General features: G+C 43.2%; 1 protein-coding gene across 2 annotated transcripts; it reads right to left on the bottom strand.

The window, feature by feature from the left end:
- Positions 1-1,465: 1,465 nt before the first annotated feature.
- On the bottom strand, positions 1,466-23,689 carry UTP25 (UTP25 small subunit processome component). 2 transcript variants are annotated; one of them, XM_033093769.1, is made up of 12 exons: positions 23,480-23,689; positions 22,619-22,658; positions 21,733-21,982; positions 19,863-20,036; positions 18,035-18,123; positions 16,483-16,893; positions 14,350-14,569; positions 12,270-12,472; positions 10,969-11,151; positions 10,726-10,838; positions 9,705-9,950; positions 1,466-2,330 (listed from the first exon to the last, which is right to left on the bottom strand). In XM_033093769.1, the coding sequence occupies exons 1-12, from the start codon at positions 23,584-23,586 to the stop codon at positions 2,087-2,089; spliced, it is 2,280 nt and encodes a 759-aa protein (XP_032949660.1). In that variant the 5' UTR covers positions 23,587-23,689; the 3' UTR covers positions 1,466-2,086. The 2 variants fall into 2 exon arrangements, with proteins under 2 accessions (XP_032949660.1, XP_032949659.1); XM_033093768.1 differs by having other exon boundaries at positions 19,863-20,039.
- Between the last annotated feature and the right edge of the window lie 2,713 nt (positions 23,690-26,402).

Raw genomic sequence — 26,402 nt, forward strand, 5'->3', positions numbered from 1 at the left:
CACACATGCTAATATTCCCAGCTCTGGCTGCTGAGCCGGCCTGGGACCAGTGGCTCCACAGTAGCATTGTGCACGCCTAGCACTCAAATCTCAGCTTTAAAATAACTTTCCACTAAAGCAAGCAAGGCTGGAGTAGGGAATATACAACCCAAACCTGGAATAGCTTATGGTGTCAGAAAATGGAGAAATGCCCAAGTATAAGAAGGCACATTTCAAAAAGACAGAAGTAGCTTGAAGATGCTCCCACTGGCCATATCTGAGACCATTTAAGCATCTAAAGAAATAAATAATAACAGTAATGATTTATAACCACTGAACAGAAGGTGAAACTACGAGTCCATACTGATAAAAATTAATCAATAAAAGGGGAAAGAGTAATTCTACAGTGGAAACGCCTGGCAAACACCACCTGAAACAAGTAGTCAGCCAGCGTCATCAGTGATGGGACAAGTGGAAATCACGCGCTATCTGACGAGAGGCAATGAGGACACGCATCACTTCTGTGCTGCTCCTGATAAAGATGCACAAACTAAACCTAATCACAAGATAACATCCAAAATAACTGCCTGTAATCTTCAAAAGGGTCAAGATTAAGAGAGCTGATGAAAAATTCCAGAATAAAGGACACTACAGAGACATGAGAGCTAAAAGCTGTATGCGATTCTGAAGCTATAGCTATAAAGGTTATTACTAGGACATCTGGCAAAAACTAAAAGGAGTCCTTAAAAAAAAAAAAAAGTACAAGTTCCTTTTCATTTTATGTTATATGACTTAAAAAATGACTAGTAATGATGAAGACGGTGATGCTGAAAATGGACATTTCAATATCGAGAGTTTCACAAAATTATTTCTTGAAACAGAGAAGTTATTATTTTATGTAACAATTTGTTTTTTTTTTAATTTTTTTATTAGGGAAGGGGAACAGGACTTTATTGGGGAACAGTGTGTACTTTCAGGACTTTTTTCCAAGTCAAGTTATTTTCCTTTCAGTCTTAGTTGTGGAGGGCGCAGCTCAGCTCCAAGTCCAGTTGCCATTGCTAGTTGCAGGGGGCGCAGCCCACCATCTCTTGCGGGAGTCGAACCGGCAACCTTGTGGTTGAGAGGACGCACTTCAACCAACTGAGCCATCTGGGAGCTCAGCGGCAGCTCAGCTCAAGGTACCATGTTCAATCTTTAGTTGCAGGGGGCGGAGACCACCATCCCTTGCGGGACTCGAGGAATCGAACTGGCAACCTTGTGGTTGAGAGCCCGCGCTCCAACCAACTGAGCCATCTGGGAGGCAGCTCAGCTCAAGGTGCCATGTTCAATCTTAGTTGCAGGGGGCAGAGCCCACCATCCCTTGCAGGACTTGAGGAGTTGAACCGGCAACCTTGTGGTTGAGAGCCCATTGGCCCATGTGGGAATCGAACCGGCAGCCTTCGGAGTTAGGAGCATGTGGAGCTCCAACCGCCTGAGCCACCGGATCGGCCTATGTAACAATTTTAAGTGTATATTTTAACTAAAACATTTACCATGAGTTAAAAAAAAGATCAGTGAATAAAGACACTCTTCTAGGTTGAATTAAAATAGAATATGTACAATTTAAAAAAGTTTGGCTGGGGAAAAATAACAGTTCTATAAGACCTGTGTGATCCAAAATTATGATGATATTCAGCAGCAAGAAGTATTCCAATTTCTCATCAGCAGTTCACAAGCAATGACATGTATGCCTTACTTTAAGAAAGTGTGAAACAGAAATAGACAAATCTGAAAGGATTTACCAACTATGATAAAGTAGAGATAAAATCACAATAAAAGAATTTATGGCTTACAAAAAGATTCACAAGTAGAAGTTTCCATCTATCAACTTCGCAGAATCCCACTAGCTCCCTCCTTATCTCCGAAAGATGGGAGTTACCAAAATGTGGTTTACATTGAACTTTTCAGGGACTTACGACCTGAAAAGAAAGAGGTATCAGAAATACTGCTGCCGGTGCTCCTTCCTTGCAGCGGTCCTTCACTGTAGAAGTGATCAGAATTGGGCCCATGTGGCACAGAATCAGGCATTCCGTATCATGCCAAGCACCGCTTCCTGCTCACCAAATTCTCATCTTTCTCCAGTAATGAAGAGGTGGACGTTCTTCTTGGACTGTAGCATCTGCGCAGCCCGCTCCACACCAACCACGGCAGCCAATCTCTGGGCATCATACTTGGAGTAGAGGACAGTGCAGGTCCAGGCAGCTTCCTCTCCTCTGGTGGTGGCTTTCAGCATGTTACACACTTCACTGTAGAAGTGGGCATATGTCGGCAGTTCATAGAAAATCAAGTTCCTGATACCTTTTATTGTATACCTGTTACAAGGGCAAAGAGAGGCGATGTCTACTTGAGAAAATGTTTGGAAAAGCTACCCAAGAGATGTACAGGGGCATAGCTCACTCTCGCTGCTTCATGCTCAAGGAAGATGATAATGGCACAAGTAACAGACCAACGATTATTCTCCTTTGAGCTGGAAGGGCTTGTTTTTGTGACAACATATTTGCATTCCTAGTGTCTGACTTAAGATAATGATAAAATAAATTTGCATTTCTTGAGCCTACTCTGGGTAGACCGAGGTAGGGTGGAGAAGAATAGTAGACTAAGGATTAGAAGTCTTCACAGAAAACTTAAAAAGCAGGCACTTAACAATTTAACGTTATCTTTAATATAATCAGGCAAAACAGAATGATCTGTAATGGAGATGAGGTCAGAGCCAGTACATAAAATAAACTGCAGAAACTATGAATGCATCGCCAGTAGTCTTTCCTTGTCACTCGACAGACATGTTAACTCCATGGCAGGTGTCCCAAGCTCATCCTGTACAAAATCCTGCCTGAGGACCCATTAGGCATTATGGGAAAGCAATTAGTTTCAACAGCTAATGCACTTCTTTCCCTGCTGCACAGCGCTGCATGGTGTGTGTGTGTGTGTGCACGGGGCGCGGGGAGACCCTCGGGACTCAAAATGGGTCTGGTCAAGGTCAATCGTTCCCTCTAGGGCCCCGTAACAAAAGATTTTACATGTTGACGAGGTTCTGATTTTTCATTTTAGACTCTCCTACACAACTGACGTTGTTAGGGCCCCTTGGGAATTCTATTTTATTCACAGAGGATAAGCTTGCCTTGCCTTTTTAGCCCATGGCTCATCCTGATCTCTCCAGAGACCCTCTTCTTCCAACTGTAACTGTAATCCATTCCTGGGCTCGCCTTTCAACATCAGCTTTCCATAAAGAAAGAATTCTAATGACTAATGAACTTTAATAAGCTGTTCTACCTCACTACTTATAAAAAAAACCAAAAACACTGAGTTCCACTTCTGCTGAGTATGTGGAACACTCTAGAGAACATTGCTCTCACTGACAACACAAAGCTAGATAATGTACAAAGCATTCCTCTTCTTCAGCCTACACAGCTGATGTCATAAGGCAACGGGTGAACTGATTCAATGGGATGCTCGTGTATGTTTAATCACTGGTTCTCAATGGAGAAGGGAGGGCGCAGATTTGAAGCATTTGCCAATTTCTGTGGTGTAAATACTCCCCATTCGAATTTCAAGCTACTGATGTCATGTTGCTGAACCTGGAGTTGGGAAGAGACATGCAACCAGATCTCAAGAGGCAGGATGAGCAGCTTCAGCCCAGCACTGACTGAACTGCAGAGTGACAAGCCCCTCTGAAGAGCGGACACATGAACTACTTCACCTCTGGCAGAGCACAGGAGGAAGAGGGCAGTTGCCAGGAAAGTGGGTGGGAAGAAAACAGCTACACTTAAAATTCTAAAGGGCAAGTGTGGGCTGTGTGACAGTTCAGTACCCCCGAGATTCCTGGCCCCTCCCTCAGTTCCCATTCCCTCCTGAGCTCTTTTCCACAGGTCTCCGCTGGGAGCCCTGGAGAAAGACTGGAGGGAGGACAGAAGACCTGAGAGACCCCACTGGTGATGCACACGTGAACCCTTGCTCACATCCCAGACCATATGTTTTATGAAGCAAAAGCCTGAAGGCAATGAGAGAGGGGCAAAGGTCAACTGTGGGGGTGGGGAGAGAAGGTGAAGCAAAAGTCATCCCCCTAGGGGAAGGGCGGTAAACCCCCATCCCCATCACTCCCCTCCACAACTTACACCCAGTAAAAAGCAACAGGCGCCTGTCCCTGGGGAAAGAACACAAAATCCGATCAGCCCCAGATCCTGCACTGACGTAAGCAGAGGTCGGCCAGCGCCGGGGTAGAAGCAGGATCTCCTTCCCACCAAGACCCCTCACAGATACAAGACAGAGTTTGGCTGCCATGGGGGGTGGTACAGGAACCCTGAGACAGTCCTACCTCCAAATCCCAGAATGAACAGGGCCTGCCAAAAACGGGGCTGGGCCAGAGGCACCCCCACCCCACGTCTAGCCTTGCCAGATGTAACACGCAGGAGCAGCCTGCCGCTGAGGGAGGGGCAGGAGTGAGGTGAGAGGCCCTCCTCAGGCACTGGGGTGAAAGCTGAGAGATCAGGACACTGAGAAAATGCCCTCCAGCACTCTGGGCCCCACGCTGAGCCACTGCCTGCTGGAGGAATTTGAAGTCCGTGGTGCATGGGAGGCAGTAACTATAGTAACAAGCAAATCCTGACTACCGTGTTTCCCCAAAACTCAGAGCGAGCCGGACCATGAGCTCTAATGCGTCCTTTGGAGCAAAAATTTATATAAGATATTATTTGAATATAATACAAGACCGGGTCTTATATTAATTTTTGCTCCAAAAGACGCATTAGAGCTGATGATCTGGCTAGGTCTTATTTTCAGGGAAACATGGTAGATTCCCAACTCCCCCTCTAGTGGCCTGACAAAAGAGGTGTACCCGGAAATAAGTACTACTTACCTCAGCCTCTACATTCAATTGACAATTAAAAAAAAAAAAAACCATGAAAAAGATATTAAAATAATGCAATATCATTTTGACTATCAGTCACTGGAAACAAGTGGGGTTTTGCAGAAATAAGCCAGTGAAGTATAAACGTACGTGTGCGTGTGTGTGTGCGTGTGTGTGTGTGTGTGTGTGTGTGTGTGTGTGTGTTTGGGGTGGGGGAGGGAGAGAAGGGGAAGATGGGAGGGAGCAAATAAGTGGCAATGTACAGCAAATTTTTAATTGTGTACAGCCTTTGAACTAACAAGTTTTCCTTTCCAAATTTATCCTAAGGAAAACTAGGCAACTATGCCATCAACTACACATATGGATGTTCTTGGCATTACTGTATATATATTAGGTTGGTGTAAAAGTAATTATGGTTTTTGCAATTATTTTTAACCTTTTAAACCACAATTACTTTTGCAACAACCTAATAATAGCAGAAAACAGGAAAAAAATTCTATAGCCTATTAAAAGGAAAGTGGGTTAATTATATATCCATACAACGTAATGCTGTGAAACCATTAAGAGGATTCATTACACACCCTAAGTAAGATTACTTCTTACTTACATAGCCAACGGAGAGACAGATGGAGAGCAGACCCACCTTGCCCAAGTGGTTACATTTAGCATCACCAAAAATGGGATAAATTGATACTATGTGGCTCTCGATGACATGCAGTGGGAAGTACAAAATACACTCTATGTAGAATTCTTATCAAAAAATGTTTAATCTAAATCAGTGGTCCCCAAACTTGGCCTGCATGTTGCATCACCTGTTTGTTTTTTAAACACACACTATGCTTGGCCCCCATCCCCAGGCACTGTAATCAACTGGTACTGGAGTACGATCGGGGCATTCGGATTTTTTAAAGGAATAACCCTCCAAGGGAATTCTAATGTATAGCAAAGTTTGGGAACCACTCACTTAAATAAGAAAACACGTGGGGCACTCTACCGGAAACTGGCTTGGACTCTTCGAAAAATGCCAACGTCGTGAAAAAGAAAAAAGCAAGAGAATTCTTTTAGATCATGTCATCTTGGCACTACTGACATTGTAGGCCAGGTAATTTGTGGAGCCTGTCCTGTGCACTGTGGGATGTTCAGCAGCATCCAGGCCTCCACCCAACAGAACCACCAGACCCCTAGAATAACCCTCCAGTTGTGACAAGCAGAAATGTTTCCAGATAGTGCCAAATGTCCTTTAGGGAGCAAAACTGCCCCTGCTTAGGAACTCAGATAGATTAAAGAAACATGTTAACCAAATGCAACGCCTGATCCTTACCTGAACCATGGGTGCGGATGGGGATATAACGCTTATTCTAGGGACAACTAGGAAAATTTGAAGAGTCTGTATATTAGGGTGTATAATAGGGTGGGGGGTTACTACTATATTATTGTAGTAACGTCAACTGGTATGACAAGGGAATTGTGTTTAGACAGAAGAATGTTGTTTTTAGAAGCTCCATGCTTGTTGGGGACGGTCACTGAGAAGGTCTGGCCCACGGCTGAACCGGGGCAATCAGGCTCCGCCCCACTCCCCTGGGCGTTGGAATGTGTGCTCCACTTGCTTTTCCTGCTCCAAGAAGCTGCACCAAGGATATGGCCCTGAGATAGAAACGTGGTGGTAAGACTGTCTGGACTGGATACGTGACTTACCCCAGTTATATAAACTTTTGTAAACTTTTTAAGATTCTGGCAGATGAATGTGGAAAACCACTCATCTTGTGGCTACCCAAACAAGTCTTGTATGTTAAATTCTCTTGCTTATTAAACCTGCCAACTACCGACCTGCCTTTTTCTTGGATCTTTCTCCTCCAAGTATAGGAAAGGGGGGGCAGTCTCAGATTATACCTGGGAAGGTGCCGGCCAGGGTTTTGATGCTGAAAGATTTAGGGGTTAAGTGTCATGACGCCTCCTGTAATTTATTTTCAAATGGTTCAGGGAGAGAAAAACAAGAGATATGAGAAGACAAGAGATGAGAGACAGGGGACATGGGTGTGTGCTAATGTGGCAAAATGCTAATGGCTGGTGAAGTCCAAGTGAAAGGACTTACAGATGTTCACTGTACTAGTCTTACAATTTCTTTTGAAATGAAATCTTACCAAATAAAAAGTTGGGGAGAGGGAGGATGGACTAGAACTTTATCCTATCCATGATTTATAAATAGATATCTCAAAATGTTAACATATTTAAATGTTTTTTCAATGAGCACATAAAACATTTAAGATAAAAGGAAAAAAATCCCAATGTGTATAGTGTGATACCAATTTTGGTATGTTTAAAAAAATGCCTGTGTGTGTGTGTGTGTATGCGCACACACCTGCATATGTGCATGTGCACATATTTTCACATAAAAAAGATAGGAAAGAGATACACTAAAATAGGCATTTGTTTATATCAAGGCAGTGAGATTATAGGTGATTCCATTTCTTTTTTTTTAACCTAAATTTTCCAAGTTTGCAACAATAATTGTGTAATACTCTTATAATCAGAGTATTTATAAAACAACAAACCCAACTCCAATAAATGTTGTATTTATAAAACAAGATCTCTCAGTCCCAATTCACCCATAAGAGAGAACAGACATCTCCTGGAAACAGAATGTGTCAAGGGCCTCTTCAGAGGGGCACTTAGGGCCAACTGTCCCCCTTCCCCTGCCCTCCTCCTCCTTTGTATAGACTTTGGGACTTGAGTGATGCCTACAAATGTGGCCTAAGCCCCTCCGGGTTGAGAATCCTTCCACTGTGGGAACCCACTGACAATGCTCAGGGAAAGACCTGTCAACCTTCCGAAGGTCCTCGGGAGGGCCTTCCTGACCCACTGCCCATTCAATTCTAAGATTCTACTGGCTTCATCTCCCCCAAAGAAAACAAATCTTCAGGATGCAAATGTTTTGCTAGTTCACAAATAAACTGTAGTATTTCTTACACTGCCTACTTCCATAGAGAACGTAAATACAGAATTTCAGAGTTGGATACTAAAGTTTAAAACACATGTACTTTTCCCAAGGTCAAATAAAAAAATCAAATCACAAAGGCACTGCAGATCAAAGTACCCACCATCACCTTGGTGATCCCTGAAGCAAAACATTCTAGAGTTGGAAACCCTGAGATAATCAGCAGTTGCAGAACTCTGAAGCACATTATTCCCATTCATCTTCAACACAGGACACACCTATGAACTTGGGCCAGGGTAGAAAGCAAACGGCACACGCTAGGTTTGTCTTTATCATGACTTACACAGTTTGGAATAAGTCAGGCAAAAAAAACATATGAACACTGTAAGACACGAACGCTGTCCTGCCTACTTAGAGAAAGGGCTTCTTTCTCATAAGCAGGCCATCGGACCCGCTCCTTAAAAAGCTGCCTTTTGAGAGCAGTCCCCGTCCCAGCTTAATTCACACTCGCCAAGACAATCACACTGGGAAGTGTTCCAATCTATCCACTTCACTTCACTGAAAGGGCCTGCTTTCATTCGTCAAGCTGATAGAAAACTAAGGGCTCTTAAGACCTGCTGAGTACAAACTCCCCCAAAATACCTCTCCAACAGGAATGAAAACAGCAACTTACTGGAACAAAGCAAACGATGATGCCAACAAGCAGGCATTCACTAACAAACACTCTGGCCACACAGCCGTGTCCGGCTAGCTGAGAACGGAGCCCAGGAAACACAACGTAGTCATTTCCCAACACTCTGCTCACAGATCACCGAGTCAGCAGAATATCCAAAGAGCATGTCATGTTCATGGCAGCCCGCTCTGCCCCGCAGGCTGCTGGGTTACTCCCTCCCCATCCTGGTAACAAGAACATGTCCAGGGAGCATCATCCTAATATCAGATAAACTAAAAGGCAATGCAATGTCAGAATGCATCACCTAACACACTCCTGGCGACTTCTGGCTTACACGTTAGGGATTCTCTGTGAAAACATGCCCCGCGTTAGTACATATGATTGAGAGTTAATAACCAGCAAAGTCAGAACTGAAGTTCACTGGACATTATTGTGAATCAATAAGCAATTTCCATCTCTCCAGGTGACGGTGCAAAAGGGCTTTTTCATTTGGCAACAGACAACTAGCAAAACAATAAAACACCTGAGCTCTGGGGCCACAAGGGGCTGAAACTATCACACATAGAAACAGAAGTCTCAATATTACCAACACACTAATTAGAACTAAAAAAAAAAAAGTCAATCCGACTTATTTTGTCAAAGTCACATGGTAGGGAAACTACACAAATACTGAAACTCTTAAACATTCAACTGTAAGTCCCTCACTTTTTGCCTCCTGAAAATATCAGGGGGCCCTTTAGTCCTGGTTCTTCTCGGTGAGGAAGTAAGCTCACGCCTACTTCAGGACACACCGGAACTTTCTGAACACTGACACTGCTCAGCTTCCATCTCCACAGGCGACGCAGCCCCAGTATTGTCTGTGCCTCTACTATAGGTCCCTACCCTTCTTGTACTCACTTGTGTTGTCTCTGTCAAGAGTTGTGCAACTGTAATCTCTCCTGAGGTGTACGACCACAGCTACAGAAGGCCCCAAGTATGGACCCTCACCAGGTCTATACACAGGTTAGTGGTAGTCCCTCATTTGTTCCCATGGCCTTTTCCAACAACGCCCATTTTGAGAGGAAACCAACCAACCAAGAAGAGTCTGTCCAGCCCCCAAACTGGCTTCTCTGCAGGAGCAGAGAGAGAGACGACCTTATAACACTGCAAAGCCCACCACGCGCTCAGAAGCAGACCGTGATTTGCTCTGCACTTCCTCCTCGGAGACATCACTCAAAAACCTGGCACTACTTTACCTTTTGTAGAAATGGAAGCGCTCGGTGAGGAGCAGAAACTGCTTCTCTCCTTGAAGGAAAAACTGTCTGGCCCTGGAGACAGCAGACTTCTGCGTGTACTCGCAGATGTATGTGAAGTTCAGATCCTCCTTCTTGAAGTAATTTCGGAGACGCACAAAGTCAAAATAGGAGGGGACATAGACGAGCGTGTGAGACATGACTGCATCACGGTACTGAGGCAAAATCTTGTTCACGAAGAAGTTAAACCTGATTTGGACAGGGAAAGGGTAAAGTCAGTGGTCTAGAGTTGAGCCCGTAGTGTCACTACTGTGGTCCTGTGACCCTGGGCAGGTCACAATCTCCCTCTATCTCCCCAAAGAGGCGAATATGGTTTACTTCATTGCAAAGAGATTACTACATAGGAATAAAACTTGACAAGCACATTAAAAAATAAGTTCTAACATCATTCCTCATAAAGAATAGATGTAATGCCAGTTATCTCAGAAAATCATTCCAGGAAATATCTAACCACCTCACTCATTCATTCAGTCTGTCCTCAGCCAGTCAGTCTGTCAACAAATAATTGCTGAATGCCTCCTATATGCTAAACACCATTCTGCTACCATGGGTCCCCTGACAAAACACAATGAGACAGGAGGAAAATATAGAGAAAATTAGAAAAACAGTTCTTGCCCTAAAGGGCTTACAATTAAGTTGTTGACACGGGACGCTTTGCAGCATTAAGCAGCGTAATATAATTTAAAAATGCCATCGTCTAGAGAGAAGGACCCCTGATTTATAGGGGTCACTAACTAGCTAACCCTTCCACTAACTAGCTATGAGAACTACACCAACGACAATTTCTCTCTGGGCTTCAGTTTCCTCTGTCTTCTGTCAATGGCATAATCGGGTTCAATTAACTCATCTCATTTGGTAAATGGTAATCAATAAAACCAGCACAGAATCCAGTTCTAAGTGTGTACGAAAGTCCAATCCGTCTCTGTGGCCCCAAGTGTCTGATGGGCCTGGGGAGGGAGGGTACCTGGCATCAATCACTGAAGCGAGATTTTCAGCTTCCATCCTCTGGAAGACATGTGGGAGCTGCACCAGCACGTGACTGATGGAACCTGTCATCGGGACATTCCTCACGGCCACCTGCCAGGAGCCAACGAGAGCGTCAGGCGGCGAGCCATCGCCATTACTGACCCAATGTTCTCTCCTTCCACCTCTCGATCCAACAGTACACTCACTTCCTGAAGACCCAAGAAAGGAGGAGAGAGCCCACCTGGCCCTGCATGTTGACGCAGTGCTTGTTGAACACGGAGTTGATCTGAGCATCCTGCAGGGCCCCGAACAGCAGGGTCTGGCGATAGAACTTGGACCAATTATTGAGGCTCCACATCCGCACTCGGGAAAAGTCCACCCCGTGTGAGTCCAAGGGCAGCAGGTTCATGTGGTTCATCAAATGCTTGGAGCAGAAATGACACAACCATTAGTGTTTATTAAGCATTTACCTGTTGGGCACTGCTGAGCACTTTACAAGTCTGTCACCTTATGGATAAAGGATGTGCTATCATTTCCCAAATTACATCAAGAAAACGGAGGCTCAGATGAGCAAGTGACTTGCCCATAGTCAGGTGAACACCACAACAAGATAAGTCGAAACTGGCCACCTCTTGAACCTTTCAAAGAAGATCAAAATGGTACCTACAGAAATGTTCCTTTAAAAGGCACTCCTGAAATTCCACCCTGGTCACTCTCGGGGTTACTCAGGCCCACACTTGGACAAGGGAAATGACAGAAAACAGGTGCTGTCCTTCAATGACCTGGTTCTCGAAACATTAGGAGGCTCCCAGAGCCACTACACCTGCCCTTTCTATTTTACTGTATTTTCACCTCATAATATATACTGAAGGGTAACAAGTACTACAAATCTATTCCCACCTTATAATAGAACTCCCCTTTATTTGTCCCAAACTTCCTGCAAGCCCTTAGGTTGTAGGAAATGTAAGTTCTCGTATGCCTTAAAAAAACAAATCTATAGTTGTGATGGGATTGTTCCATAGCACAGGTTTTTAATACTAAAACTGACAACACTGCAGAGTATGTGGAAAGGGAGAAACAATTACAGCATAAATTACAGTATGGGGATAAGACATCCTACATTTCTCTGCAAAACAAGACCACTCATTAAGAAATCATGAGCAATGTTTTCCCATCTCTACTGAAGACCAAACAAGAAAGAATGAGCATAAACTGCTGGAGGAATTATGTCAGGTAAAGACATTCCTCGCGGAGAGGATTTTCAACTACCCAACTACACTAAAGTGGTCTATTAACAGAAGTGACCTTTCAAGGGAAGAAATCTTTTCTAGAGATTTGAAAATATTGACAAGAATCTTTATCTCTTTGGATTGTTTATGGACCAATCTGTAGGTGGAAGAGGAACAAAAGTTTCCATTTTCAAATTGGAAACCATGGACTATTTCCCTGTTTCAAACTGAGTTTGAATCTGGACTTAAATAACCCCGCAGGACTTGACCCACTGAGCTCCTTGTCCCTCCAAACGTGGATGAGCAGCATTACCAGGACATGCTCCCAGTTCTGCATCAGGTAAATGTCAGCTTGATCAATGATGAGGAGCTCAACAGAAGACAAGAAGTCAAAATCTCTCTTCTTCTCTCCTTCCGCCCCAATGATGGTCCTCAAGCCCAGAGGGGAGGCAATGAGGATGTCCGAAGAGTAAAAGGGGGCATAGAGTCGGATGCTTCTCTGAAGTATTGCCACTCCTACGCAAGACAGCCACGTACACATCAGTTTAGTCACTGCTACCCAGCCATTGGCTGCCACCCACTCAAAGCAACCCCGTGCTCGTGCCTTCCACATCTGCCCCGTTAGCACGTAACCATGCTCAAACGGCTGTAATTATTAAAATCACCATCATCATCCCCCCCTGCCATCTGGGTCCCGTCTAGCTCCCACTCTCTTCCTTTCCTTCACTGTCAAACTTCTCTACTTTGAAATCTCCCACTCACTCCTCAATGCACCACCATCTGGCCTCTGATGCTCAGGACTCCACTGAAACTGCACTTGCTAAGGTCGCCAATAGCTCTTGACTAACAATTCAATGGCACTTAGTGTCCCTTGTCATGACTGCAAAAGCAGCACTCTGAACACACCCTCCTGGAAATGTTCTGTTCCTCAATGGTGGTTTCCATGACGTCAATGCTTATTACTTCCTCTTCTATCACTGCCTTATCGATCTTTCCAGATCCAAAAATCTCTTCCACAAACCTCTGGATTCACCCCCAAATTCTACTTACACTTTACGTAGCGCTTTGGGTAAATTTACTCAATAAACATGGTTTTAATATCGCCTTCGCACAAATTTATATTTCCCACTTCTCTTTCCTGAGCTCAAGACTGACGTATCAGCAACTTTCTAGACACCTGCACATGTTTAAAACTGGACATCAACTCTCGTCCCCTTGCACCTTGCAGCCATGCTACAGCCCGTGTGAGTCTCAGGTCAAGGCCAACTTATTCACTGAGGCCTCTGCACACGCACTTTCTTGTCTGAAACCTTTCCTTCCACTCTAACCACTCCCCTTTGTAAATGGCTAAATCCCACTCAGGTTCCAACTTACTGTGTATCACCGAAAATAAGACCTAGCCAGACCATCAGCTCTGATGCGTCTTTTGGAGCAAGAATTAATATAATTATAAATATTATATTATTATATTATATTATATTATATTACATTATACCTGGTCTTATATTAAAGTAAGACCAGGTCTTATATTAATTTTTGCTCCAAAAGACGCGTTAGAGCTGATGGTCCGGCTAGGTCTTATTTTCGGGGAAACACGGTAGTGCAGACAGCACCTCCACCAGGAGGCCTTCTCTAACCACCCTGTGCCCATTCGGTTACAGAGATTGCTTTAAATGCTCCCAGAACACCCACTGCATCCTCTGATCAGAACACTTCTCATTCTGTACTGTCTGTTTCCCCATTAGGCTGGACTCCCTAAAGAGTAGAAATCCTAACTTTTATGCCTGTATTCCCAGGTTCTTAACAGTGCCTGGCACGCAGTAGATGCTTAATAAATGCTTGGGGAATGAGCATATTTGACTAATGAACTTTTCCAACAACTTTATCAATGTACAACCAATCAAGTACATGGGAGCTGAATGCGACAAGCAAAAACATGGAAAGTTGCATGGGAATCAGTAGGTCCCGAGTGGCGATGATGCAGGGGCAGGCGCTGTACATGGCGGGCAGCTGGCAACTCCACCATTGCGTACAGACGCTCAGATTATTCAGCCTCCCCGCACTGACCCCCTCAGCCCATCACTTCCAGCTCCCCCAAGAATTCCTGTAACATCAACTGTGTGCTACCAGCTATGGGTGAGCGGAGACATTTCTGTTATTAATGGGGATGTGCCTTTCCACATGCCTGCAGGGACACTGCACCCTGGCAGCCAAGGGTCCAGCCTACTGGCCACGGCAGGACGCTCTCCCCTGGCAGACCAGATGTCTCCAAGCACCTTGGTCCTGTTAGGAGACTGAAACAACACCTAATTCCAGGCTTCTAGCCTCCAGCTGCCATGTGAACCTCACCCCTCGGCTCCCTCAGGGTCTCAGCTCTGACAGGAAGGAATTACCGATCCTGAAGTGGTCATCGATATTGCCGACAAATACGGCTTCGTAATCCTCAGGCCTCTTCAGGTTGGGTGGTCTCTCCTCAGGGTCCGAGCCATACTCTCCGTGAAACCTCTTTTTGTTGCTCACAATGATTTTCTTCTTGCTGTCGCCCTCCAGGAGGCTGATGAAGAGCTGGACCACCCGCAGAGCAGCCTCCCGGAACGGCACCACTATCAGCACCTAGAAGAAACGACGGGCAGCCTCTGTGGGGCACGGGACGGAAGCGGCTCAAGGTGAGCCTGTTAGAGAGCCCCCTGCCCAGCAGCGGCCCCCAGCCAGGGACGGTGTCACCCACTTCGCACAGCCTCTGGCTCAGTCCTGGGAGCTGAGCATACGCACAGCCCCACGTCCCGTGGGCTTTAGTCACATAGTAGTTCCACAGGAGGCGATTCTCAGGCAGAATTTGGAAATACCTTTTAGCTAAGTCAATACCTTTAACAGAGGTGTCCACTAGCAAACACCCCAGGATATAAACACGTAAGTTCTTTGAGGGTAAGGAATGTGGCTCATTTGTATCTCCTACAGGAGACACAAGGAACAAATGTATGCTGAATACATAGTGAATTAGATGTAAGGAGTAGAGAACAAGTAAAGCTGCAAAGGAAAAGGACTAAGGCATCACTACTTTTGTAGTACATTTTCTAGTACATTCTGTAGCACATTTTTCAGAAAAGATGATAAAGCATTTCTGAAATAAGATCATATTTTAACAGGAAATATAGGACTTGGTTTTCCGAACAGTTCCTTAAATGCTTAAAGTTACAACTCTTGGGGGGCGGGGAACAGAAGATGCTTAATAAATGATTAATTTTTAACTACTCTTTTATAAACAATACAATCAGTGGTAATAACCCCCGTCAGATCATGCAATTCACCATTCTAAATGTGCTTCCTGTGTAATCTGTCTCTTACTCTTTTTTGCAATTCTAAATGGAAACAGCTAATCTTACAATCCTGATGTTCAAGACTCTGAGGTAGTGTCCCCAAGAGGCAACCAGCACAGCCAGAGGGAGGTGGTAATGCAGCTCGGTGCAGTGCAGGGTCGGCGGACCAGAGAGAAAAGGGCCAAGTTACTGCCCCAGCCGTGACCCTAAGTAAGTGTCCAGGCTTTGGTTTCCCCAGTCATCAAACAAAGGGGTTGGACTAAGAAACCTCTAAACACCATATCAGTATTAAAACCGGAGAATCCTCTGGGTGGTGAACACACAGTGTGATTTATGGATGATGTGATACAGAATTGCACACCTGAAATCTATGTAATTTTACTAACAATTGTCACCCCAATAAATTAAAAAAAAAAAAAGTAATACCATAAAAAAATAAAAAAATAAACATTTTAATAAACTTACATAACTCATGAAAAAAAAAAAACAAACAAAAAAACCGGAGAATCCTATTAAGCTCAATGAGAACAATCTAAAAAGATGAGGCTTCTTCAATATGGAGAGACATGGGCTGAGGGGAGGACGGACCTGGCTCCATAACATCGTGAAAAGTGTAGACAGAATGAAAAGACATTTTCTATCAAAGCCCTAAACCCACTGGAGCTTATGAGACTAAATAGATGGGCTTTAAGCAGCAACAACTATACAATGGAAAAATAGGGATTTTTCTTTTCCAAGGTTTACATATTTGTATGGCTTAGTGAAGAGAATCCTTGGTTCTAGTCCCATCTCTGCTATTCTTCTCCTGGTTCTCTCTAGCTAGGCCCCCTACAAATCTAGGTCTCGGGCTAGAGCTGTAACATAAAGGGATTGGATAAAAGACTCATTAAGGTCCCACCCAAATCTGACAACCACAAAGAAGAGATTTATAATGGAGTGTTATGTATGTTCAGCATGTATCTTTAAAGAGAATTATTATGGAGGTACGTCCTACTCGCAAGTTTCCAGTTAGATCCACTGTTGGAAACAGTCACTGAGCCGTCTGCAGCATGCCTCTGGTAGCACCTGGCTCATCCAGTATGTTCACTCTTGGACTCATTCATCACTCTAATCATTAAACACCTGAGCACCTGCTAGGTGCCACGCCCCTACGTGGCAGTGGCTCACAGCCTAACTTCTTGAGGGCAAAGTTCTCCTGCTGCCACTCACCTTAGGCCTCGTTAGTCCTTGGTCCCTGAAGTCATCGTCGTCTCCCATGCCCAGTTTCTGGCTTCGGCGTCTGCTGTTGTTGCCAAGCACCTGGGCGTTGGCCTTGAGGACGTGATTTATGGCGTGCAGGCAGTACACATGGCGGATCTCCTCCCCGTTCTTCAGGGCGGTCCTTTCTGGGTAGAACAAGTCCCGGTATGAATTCATAATCAGGAAGAGCTCTTTCTGAAGGGGTGTGAAGGGGCTACTCGATTTGTGGAGACCAGAGAGGAAGTGGCTGTTGGTCTTGGTCCACGTGGTTTCCAAAGGCTTCTGGAGATGAAGTGACTTTAAGTCAATGTCCTTTGGGGGTTTAAATGTTTCCAACTTCTGAAACTTAGATGAAAAGACAAGCTGGCCCAGGATGGGCCACTAAGGGAGAGACAGATCAAGAGCTAAGTTAGAAATGAATTATAATACCTTATATTATAATTCACACAGTACTTTATAATATACCACAGTACTTCAAATTACCTCTCGTGATTTGTACGTCATCTCATTGAATCCTCACAATAACCCTACAAGATAGATACTATACTGCTCTTCTTACAGTTTAGGAAATGCTGAGGTTTAAAGAGGATTCCAACTTCTTCAAACACTTTTGAAATGACAAAATTACAGACATAGAAAACAGATTAATGGTCATCAAGAATTAGGAATGGGAGAGGGAGATGGCTGTGCTTATAAAAGGGTGAGGGGAAACAAGAGGAATCTTAATGGAGCTGGAAATGTTCCACGTCATGACCACGGTGGTCGATGGGGAACCTACACATGTGATAAAACAGTATAAACACATACAACTGAGTAGGAGCAAAACCTGGGGAAATGAGTAAGACGGGTACGTTTGTCAATGTCAATTTCCTGGCTGTGATACTGTATTACAGTTTTGCAAGATGTTAACCATTCAGGAAAACTGGGCAAAGGGCATAACGGACATCCTTGTATTATTTCTTACAACTGCATGTATAATTATTATCTCAATAAAAATTTCAAATAAAAAAATACAGCCAACTCTCATAAATAGCATCAGTTGGTGAAAAACAAAAAACCAAAGCAAAAACTGCTCCATATCTGAGTAATTTACTTGTATTTACCGACATCTGCTATTTCAAACAAATGAACAGCAGCTGTAGCTACTGTTTTACTGAACACTTTCTATGTATCAGTCAATACATTATTTTGAGGTCGACATTACTCTTCCCCTCTAACAGATGAGAACAATGAAGATCAAAACGGTAGGTTAACTGGCCTCAGGTCATGTTAACAGTCCCTTGCAGATACTGGTTTACCCCCTGGAGTACTGTCTCCAAAACACTCTTACCTTTCCTGGCTCCCAAGCTCCAGCTTCCCAGTGCTTTTCCTAATCACACCTGTGCCTTCCTGTGTCCTGCTCCCCCATCAAGCCATCACCACAGGTACATACCCTGCTTTTGAGGAGGCTGCTAAGACCCAAGACCACTGTTTTACTTAGAGCTTTTCTCTTTTGTGACTGGGATGACCAAGCAACACTTACTTTTAGCTGGCAGGTCATTTGGGGATTTGTGGCAATAGCCTGGATTTCTTTTTCTTTCAGTTCTTTGTTCATGTGTTGTAGAAATGGATCTAATTCAGAAACAAAGAATGTCAGAACACTTGGAGGAAATGGCAGGCATTTTTTGGTCTTCCTCTGTGAATCACATGCTGTTTTTCACGAACGTTAACTCATACTTTTTCCCATCTACTTTCCCCATCCTCTATCCCAGTCCAGAGCTTGAAAGTTTCTAACAGGTTCCCTTTTCTAAAGCATTTCTCTAATCACATTACTTCCCAGCTCAAAAAACCTTTGAAGAAATTTCTCAGTCTGAAATTTGGGGCACTACAGGATGTATGCCTCCAAGCTACCTCTTCCACGTAATTTTTGAATTATTAATATATGGCCCTCAAGTTCTTTTACCCCAGTGCTTTCCTGCCTTCATTAAAAATTCTATCCTGTCCTTCACCTCATTTTTGTTTATACACAGTTTAATATTACTCCCTGACTCACAATAAATAACAATTTCCCAGGAGCCTAACGTGTCAGGCATACTGCCGGCTCCACTACAAGGCCATCCCTGGTCCCCTGTAGACAGCCCCCCACCCTACCCCCACCGCCAACCCCAACACACATATGTGCATGCCTTATCTAGTCTATAGACTGTGAGACCCCTGAGGGCAGGTTCCATGACTGATTTATTGTACACTGCAGTACACATAGAAATGCTCAATACTCAACAGAGTTGAGCAAATGATCTAAATGGTAGCACCTTCACTCGGGTTTTTATCTTCCGTGCTCTGAGCTGGCCACCCAACCTTTTCTTCCATTCCCCTCATTTAGAAGCAAAGTTAAATGACCCACTCAAGGCTCCAAAAGGTAAAACTTCAAATGCAATGCACCTTGTAACGAAATATCTAAGATAAAACTGAACAATAGAACACAAGAATTCTAGGTGCTAATATATTTGCTCAGGCAAAACCACCAGAGCTATTTTAGGATAGTCAAGCTTCCTAATGTTTCCTCCAGGTTTTTAAGTTTTGACAGTTGAGAATGGGGTTTGTGCCTACATTCTACCTCTACTTCTCCCTCTCTGGCATAATAACCACCAGAACCAAATGAGCCAAATTAAAATTTCAGCTTCATTAATGATATAGTTGGGTTGAAGAATAGCACTGGGACCAAAACAGGGAGTTAGGAAACAGAATGACACACCTAACTTGCCCACCAGGCTAAGAAATTGGTCCTGAGAGAAAGAGAATAGAGACCTGTCCCAGCCTACGACACACAGGCCTTGTCCACGTGATGCCAGTTAGACAAGAGGCATGGCCAAGAGGCCAAGACAGACTGGGGAGAAAGAGTGGAGCTTTTTGGCTCCTGAGGAGCTCCATGGTAATAAGGATCAATCAGATTAGCCACCCTGGGTCTCACAAATCTTGAAAATTATCATTCCAACAAAAAAGAGCCAGTGAAGGTTAGAGAGAAAAGTTCAAAGTATTTCTCCGCTTTCTTTCCTACTTGGGAAGAAAAACCAAAGTCTTCCTCTGACCCCGATTGTGAAAATGTGAGGCCTGGGGTATTGGCCTCCCCTGCTACCCTTCTTAAGCTGTTGATTTTTCTAAACATCACGCCCCTCCCCCATACTGCCAACCCCTGAAAAGCACAAAATACCTCTGAGAAGTATTTCTTCTCAGTACTCAATGTAGCTGCTAAAGTATCTGTTTTTATTGTTGCTCACTCCAATGACAGGAGATTGAACATGTTACTAGCCCACACCACCACACTAAACGCTTGGGGAATTCAAACTCACAGACACAGACTGTGCTCTGACCTTGTGATGCTTTCAGAGAACAATTGCCTCTACTTTCCTCTTCCAGAAAATTGGTTTCCAAGCTGAAGAGTGACTCATGTTTTGCATCTGTAAACTCCTCAGGATATTCTTGTTGTGATGTGCCAGGTGGCTCGTCCCCATCTTTTCCCTCAGGGTCAGCAGGTAAGATCCTACCTCCAATTTTGAGAAACAATTTGTAAAATTATTTACTCATAAATATAATTATACTTCTGTTGATACATAAAATCTAATTCCTTTGCCTACATCAACACTGATGTTCATTGCCATTATTTACTTTTAAGCAAATTCAGGTAGAAAACAAATTTCAAAATTAAGCTTGTTTGTTGACCCAGTTCCATTTCTAGGAATTATTCTAAGATGATAACTAAACAAAGTACACTAAGACAGTGCATGTAAGATGTTCAAAGCATCACTGATCATAAGACATAACTGGGAAAAATGATTTCATCATTTTCTATCAATGGTAATTAAATTACAAAGTATCACTTACAATGAAATACTACGTAATTAAGAAATGTTAAAACAGTTAAACACATGGAAAAATGTCCATGGTGTATTATTAAAGCAAAAAGTAACAGAAACGTATGAGGCCATTATTCACATACACACAAATATATATACATACTTGCACTGGCCCATGTATCTATAAAAAAAGCAGTCTGGAAGGTTATATAAAATGTTAGTGTTTATCTCTAAGTGGTGGGGAAATAGATTAACTATATTACCTTCTTAAATTTCTACAGTAAACACGTGTTAGTTTTATAATTTTAAAAAAAAAGCAACCTTCATTTTGAAAAAACAAAACAAAAATATCCCTAAGTCTGAGGCAATGAATTTTTATCCTAGTAAAACTAATAAAATACTAGGAATGGTGTGTGACACCTTCAAGTATAGAAAAAAATATGCAGTAAAGAAAATAGGCATTAAGACAGTGAGATATAGTCACCTAGATATATTCAGACAATGAAATGCTACTCCAGCAATAAAATGTAATGAATTCATAATACATAAACAACATGGCTGAATCATGAGGAGTCAAAGAAGCCAGATGCAAAAGGGTACGTACTGTATGCTTCCAATTTTATAAATTTCTAGAACAGGCAAAACTAATGTATAGTGAAAGAAAGCAGGTCAGTGGTTGTCCAATGTTAGGGGTAGGAAATTGGCTGTAAAAGGACAAGAAGGAACTTTCTGGAGGCATTAGAGATGTTCTGTATCTTGATTGTGACAGTAATAATACAGACATATACATTTGTCAAAAATCATTGAGTTATATACTTTAAATGGTACACTTTATTGTATGTAAATCACACCTCAATAATGGTGATTTTAAAGTTAAAGACAAAAGTCACCTAGAAATCTGAGTGAGAAAGTTCCTTTATGTTTTCAATCCCAGCTCTTCTCTGAAGCTTTCCCTCGGTGGCATGTGACCACTTGGCATCTCTTCAAGATTGTTTATCTAGCTGTTCCATAAAAATCTGCTACTTGACAATTTTTGTATATTTGTGTCTACTTTCCATTAAACTTGGTTTCTCTTAAGGGATGAACAGAAGTCTCTCTAATAAACTGAGACCATCACAAAAACAATTATGGTTTCGTTCCTCTGAATCAGGGAAACTTTAACTAGGATTGATGAAAGTCCTGGAAATCCTAAGCAAAAATGTTTTTCTGGTGAGAAGGTTCTATGTTTTCATCAGATTCTCAAAGACATCACTGAAGCCAACAAGGTTAAGAATCTCTCTTTGGCTCCACGTGCTGTCACCCAACTCACAGTACAGGGCAGTGTGCCCATGGGGCAATCTGTCAATGGTCCTGGCACAGAGGATGAACCCACACCAAAGATACTTACTCTCCCGCGGTTCAGTGGACTCTGCCGCTGTTTCTTCCTCCACACTGACATCACTGTCACCATCTTCATCGTTCATTTCTGCTTCATCTACAATACTGTCTTCTTCTTCTTCCTCCTCCTCCTCCTCCTCTTCTTCCTCCTCTTCCTCGGAAACAGTCTTTAATGTGGCCAGTAGTTTGTGGTACCCAGAAACTTGTTCTGGTTCACTCTCTGCTTCACTTTCAGAACTTGAAGTATCTGAACTCTCTGACTAAAAGGATAACGGGGATTTTAAAAACCAAATGATATTGCTCTCATTGCTACCCTATAACTATTATCAGGCCAATCGTGTAACAGGTTCAGACTTTCCTATATAAAAATTAGCTCTTCAGTGCTCGCTTCAGCAGCACATATACTAAAAAATTAGCTCTTCTGCAAACACACAATCCTATCTATTTGGCCAAGCCCAGCACCAAATTTATTTAAAATAGCTCATCTAGCTAAGACCCTAGAAGCTCTTCATTTCTGAACTGCTAATGTTCCCCATGGGAAGAAAGCTGACATAGAGCTTTAGGCTATAAGGAGACCTAATCTATGTGTCAGGCACTTGGCCCATTTAAAGGAGCAACAGGAAAATTACAATACAACAAAGTACTGTAGGCTGGTAAGCCTCTTGAACAGGTTCTAATAGATTGATCTCTTGGGGCAGTTTCAAAATCCAGTTACTGCTGTAATTATCACAACAGCATTGTAAGACATCTGCATTCAAAATGAAGCAGCATTACTAAAATAACAGCTTACATCTAAAATCAAAAAGAGTGGAAATACAGCCAAACTTTATTATTACATATAATCTTAAAAGTAACAATCCAAAACCAACTATTATAAAGAAGGAATAAAGCTTTACCAGTTGACAAATCTGTGGTTTTGTTTCCTTTCTGGAAACCCTGAAAAGAAACAGGTAATGTTAAACTACAAGTATGTAGCAATTAGCAAAAAGCCTAATGATACAACTGTAAATGAAAAACGCAGAATATACCATTATAAACACATTATAACTACAGTTGACATAACTATAGTCATGTAAAAACTACACACGCACTGGGACAAGGATTGTAAGAGTAGAACAAGTTTATAATAACTTACAAATGAAAAGTTTCACGAGGTCACATGACAAATACATGAGTCACCCAACAACTGGCTCTCATCCAAAAGATGGCTAAATTTGGCAAATAAAAGACCTCGGGTTCACCTTTTCTAGCAAATTTCTTAATTAGACTATCCCTCTAATGTACTGATAAAACGGCCCAAAGTGGTGGTGTGAGCACCAAGATCGTCACTGAGAGGCTGGAAACGTACAACTACCAATGCAGCAGTTTCCTCATTGTACTTGGACAGATCAGTGGTGTCGGAGGCCCCCTCAAACAATTCTTTAAAAACACACACACCAAAAAACAATCTAGAAAATCTATGACCATACAATCCAGCCCACACACGGCGGGCGTGTGGTCTAGCATAAAGTGACAGGCTCAACAAAAGGTAGGAAGACGTGTGAAGAACCCCTTCTCAGGCGGGATGCCGCCAGAATCCTCCCCAGCACCAACCGGGCCAGACCCTGAGCACAGCGGACGCCGGGAAACGTGGGAAGAGGCGGGAGCGCCCCGTTACTTACCATCCCATGGAAAACCGGTGGACCAAATCCGGGGAAACGTGGGCTCCCACTGGGAAAAGACGCGGCAGCTCTGGCCCCAGTCATGCCCCTCCATACCTGTCATAGAAGGGATGCTCCTCGCCGAAATCCCGAAGATGCTTCTTCTGCTTTTTAGTCAGGGTGCTGAGCAGCTGGCTCTGGCTCCGGCTCCCGCGTTTGCCCATAGCGAAAAATCAAGTCGGTCTGATTTCAAACGCCGCGTTTCCCACCAGGAAGTTGTCTCGCCAACCCACTCGCATGGGCTCGCCGGAAGCGCTTTACGGCAAAAGCGAGTTGCCATAAAGCAGACCCGCTTTACGTCGCGCTTGTACGACCGTGTTGGAACTTCCTGGTCTCGCTTCCGCCTCCTAGCGAAGCTCTTTGGAAACACATGCACGCATGCTTACGTATTTGTTCTTTGAGTCCTAGGACGTTGGCGGGTAGGCTGGGGGCTGCGAGGGTTGGGTGATACGGTGGGCGTGCTTTGTGATTCTGTTTTGGCTGTGGGATTCAGCCTGCGGAAACATGCAATAGCGGAGATGGTTGAAGGCAGTGATTTCGTATTATACCATAATAAAAATACCAATTCAAGGTGCCGGCACATCTCACTTCATCCTCACAACGCTACACAAATAGGTCTTTTTAATAAGCCTGACACTGCAGATGAAACCGACGCTTAGGAAAGGTTACACACTAACAAGAGAGGAGATGGAAACTGAAGTCTGTCTGAGGCGACCACGGGCTATTACCCACGAGGGTCTGCCACATGCGTGTGCTATATCAAGAATCTCAGACACAAGACTGAGATCTCCGCTCTCACCCCTCCCTCATTTTCTGAAAGGGTTGGAACAACTAGAAACATTCTTCATGTTACAAGAGCAGACACACACAGAGAGGTAAAGTGACTTTCCTAAAATTACCCAGAAAGCCAGATGTTGGAAGAAGCAGTAGAACTCAACCCCATGTCTCACAACTAAACTCTGGCAAAGGTGGATGGAAAACTTGAAGGTGCAGTATCTTGATCATGAAGATACGTTCTGTATCTTGATCGTGGAGGTTGTTAACACCTTGTGTACAATTACCAAAATTAATCAAACTGTGCATTTAAACTTGGTGAATTTTAATGTATGTAAATAATAGCCTCAGTAAACAAAGAAGGAAAAAGCAAAAAACAAAACTGGACGCATACTCCAGGAACATGCAGAATGTGCAGGGCTACTTGAGACCACGGGATGAACACAGCGACCCTTTTCTCCTAATAATAACTTATAATGTCATGTTCTATGAAAACAAAGTGGTAATTCATAGACCTCAAAATTCACCTGAATTTTTAAGGTGAAACAGGATCCATCAAAGAGAGTGCTGGGCTCTGCTACTAGGGGTGTGTTTCTCTGGGAAAATCTGAGCTTTGTCCAATACCATGTCACACCTGCAGAAGTCGTACTAGAGCTGCTAGGATCCTATTCTTGTCAGTTCTAGTGACTATCTACTACTCTTAATCAGATTCTGGGATATCAGGGTGGGGTAGAGAGGGCAGGTAGAGGGAGTATCAAGGAAATATGCCAACAGCAGGTGGTGTAGCAGCTGGCCCAGCCAAGGAACCCACGAACAAACAGACTTCTGTCTTCTGTCTAATAAAAGGTACCGTCACTTATGTCAACAAAAGGCTGTTTGCAAAATGTCATCATATATTTTAAGGTGCTAACTATAGTAATACCCGGCTATAACAATAAAGAGTCAGATGTTTTTTTCTCCTCCCTCCCTATCCCAAATGTCCCAGCTTCCCTCCCCAGAGGCAACCAGTTTCTTGGTATTCTTCCAGAGATCTTCTATAAAAAGCTATACTCTTGAGCACTTGAAGTGACTCCTTACTCTCTCCTGGTTTCCATATCCTCATAGTCTTCTGGACAGGTCTAGACTGTTCCCAGGTTTAGGCAAGAATGTGTCCCAGCCCTTCCCAAGCGGTCTCCTCATTGGCTCACTGAGCAATGGAAAGGGGTCCCCTCTTCTCCTGAAAAAATTTATATTAGCCTTTAACAACATAAAAGGGGACCCTTTGTGAAATTTTAACGTGAGAGTCCAGAATTTGAACTTTTTTTTCCACACCTCCCGTGAAAATTCTCTTAGTAAAACCCACACTAGTGAAGTGTGAACTAGTGAAGGCCCTGGGAAAATTGTAATGAAGCAAAATTTGTTCTCTTTCTCCTTCCCACACACAGCCTTCCTTTTTCCTCCTCCAGGGTTTTCTTTTACCTTTACCCTCAGGCACTCAGTATTCTCAGGGATAAAGGCAGACCGGGAAATAATCTTTTATGCTCCTTCCTAGAGAGGTGTTTATCAATTGTTACTTTTCCCAGAGCGTTTGTAATTCCCAGGAGATTCCCCAGGATAATGATCTCAAGGGGTGGGAGAGAAATGACTGTCCCTTAAGACAAGAATATCAGAATAGTCAGGAAGGTGTTAATAATATTTTTAAAAACCTTTGGGAAATTTCAAGTATATACAAAAGTAGCCAAAATGGTATAACGCATTCCTATGTACCCATTACTCAGTTTCAACAAGTATCAACACAAAGCCATCTTGTTTCATATATACGCCCACCCAGTGCTCCTGACTCCCCTCTGCATTATTTTTGAAGCAAATCCCAGGCATTAAACTATTTCATCTGTAAATATTTTAGTATGCATTTTTAAAAGATAAGGGTTCTTTCTTTAACATAGTCACAATGGCATTATTTCACCTACAAAAAGTGATAATAATTATTTAATACCATCATATAACCAGTCAGTGTTTAAATTCTGATTGTCTCATAAATGTGGTCTGTTGTTTTTTGTTTGTTTGTTTTTACACTTTGCTGGTTTTATGTGTTCTGCTGTTCTGTATATTTCTCACAAATAGGTTGTGGGATCCAGAACTTTGATCAGACTTCATTATAGTTGGTATTTTATATTCCCATCAGAAGTATAATTTCTGGTTGCCTTTCATTGTGGGACGTTACCAG

This window comes from Rhinolophus ferrumequinum, chromosome 22 (assembly GCF_004115265.2).
Source record: "Rhinolophus ferrumequinum isolate MPI-CBG mRhiFer1 chromosome 22, mRhiFer1_v1.p, whole genome shotgun sequence".
NCBI lineage: Eukaryota > Metazoa > Chordata > Mammalia > Chiroptera > Rhinolophidae > Rhinolophus > Rhinolophus ferrumequinum.

Bases quoted from the DNA above. Each gene is read 5' to 3' on its own strand.
- UTP25 (XM_033093768.1), bottom strand. From the start codon at position 23,586: ATGGGCAAACGCGGGAGCCGGAGCCAGAGCCAGCTGCTCAGCACCCTG. The intron at 18,124-19,862 runs GTCAGAGCACAG...TTTCTGAATTAG, and splicing joins TTCTCTGAAAGCATCACAAG to ATCCATTTCTACAACACATG. The intron at 10,839-10,968 runs GTGGGCTCTCTC...GGCTCCTGGCAG, and splicing joins GCGTCAACATGCAGGGCCAG to GTGGCCGTGAGGAATGTCCC.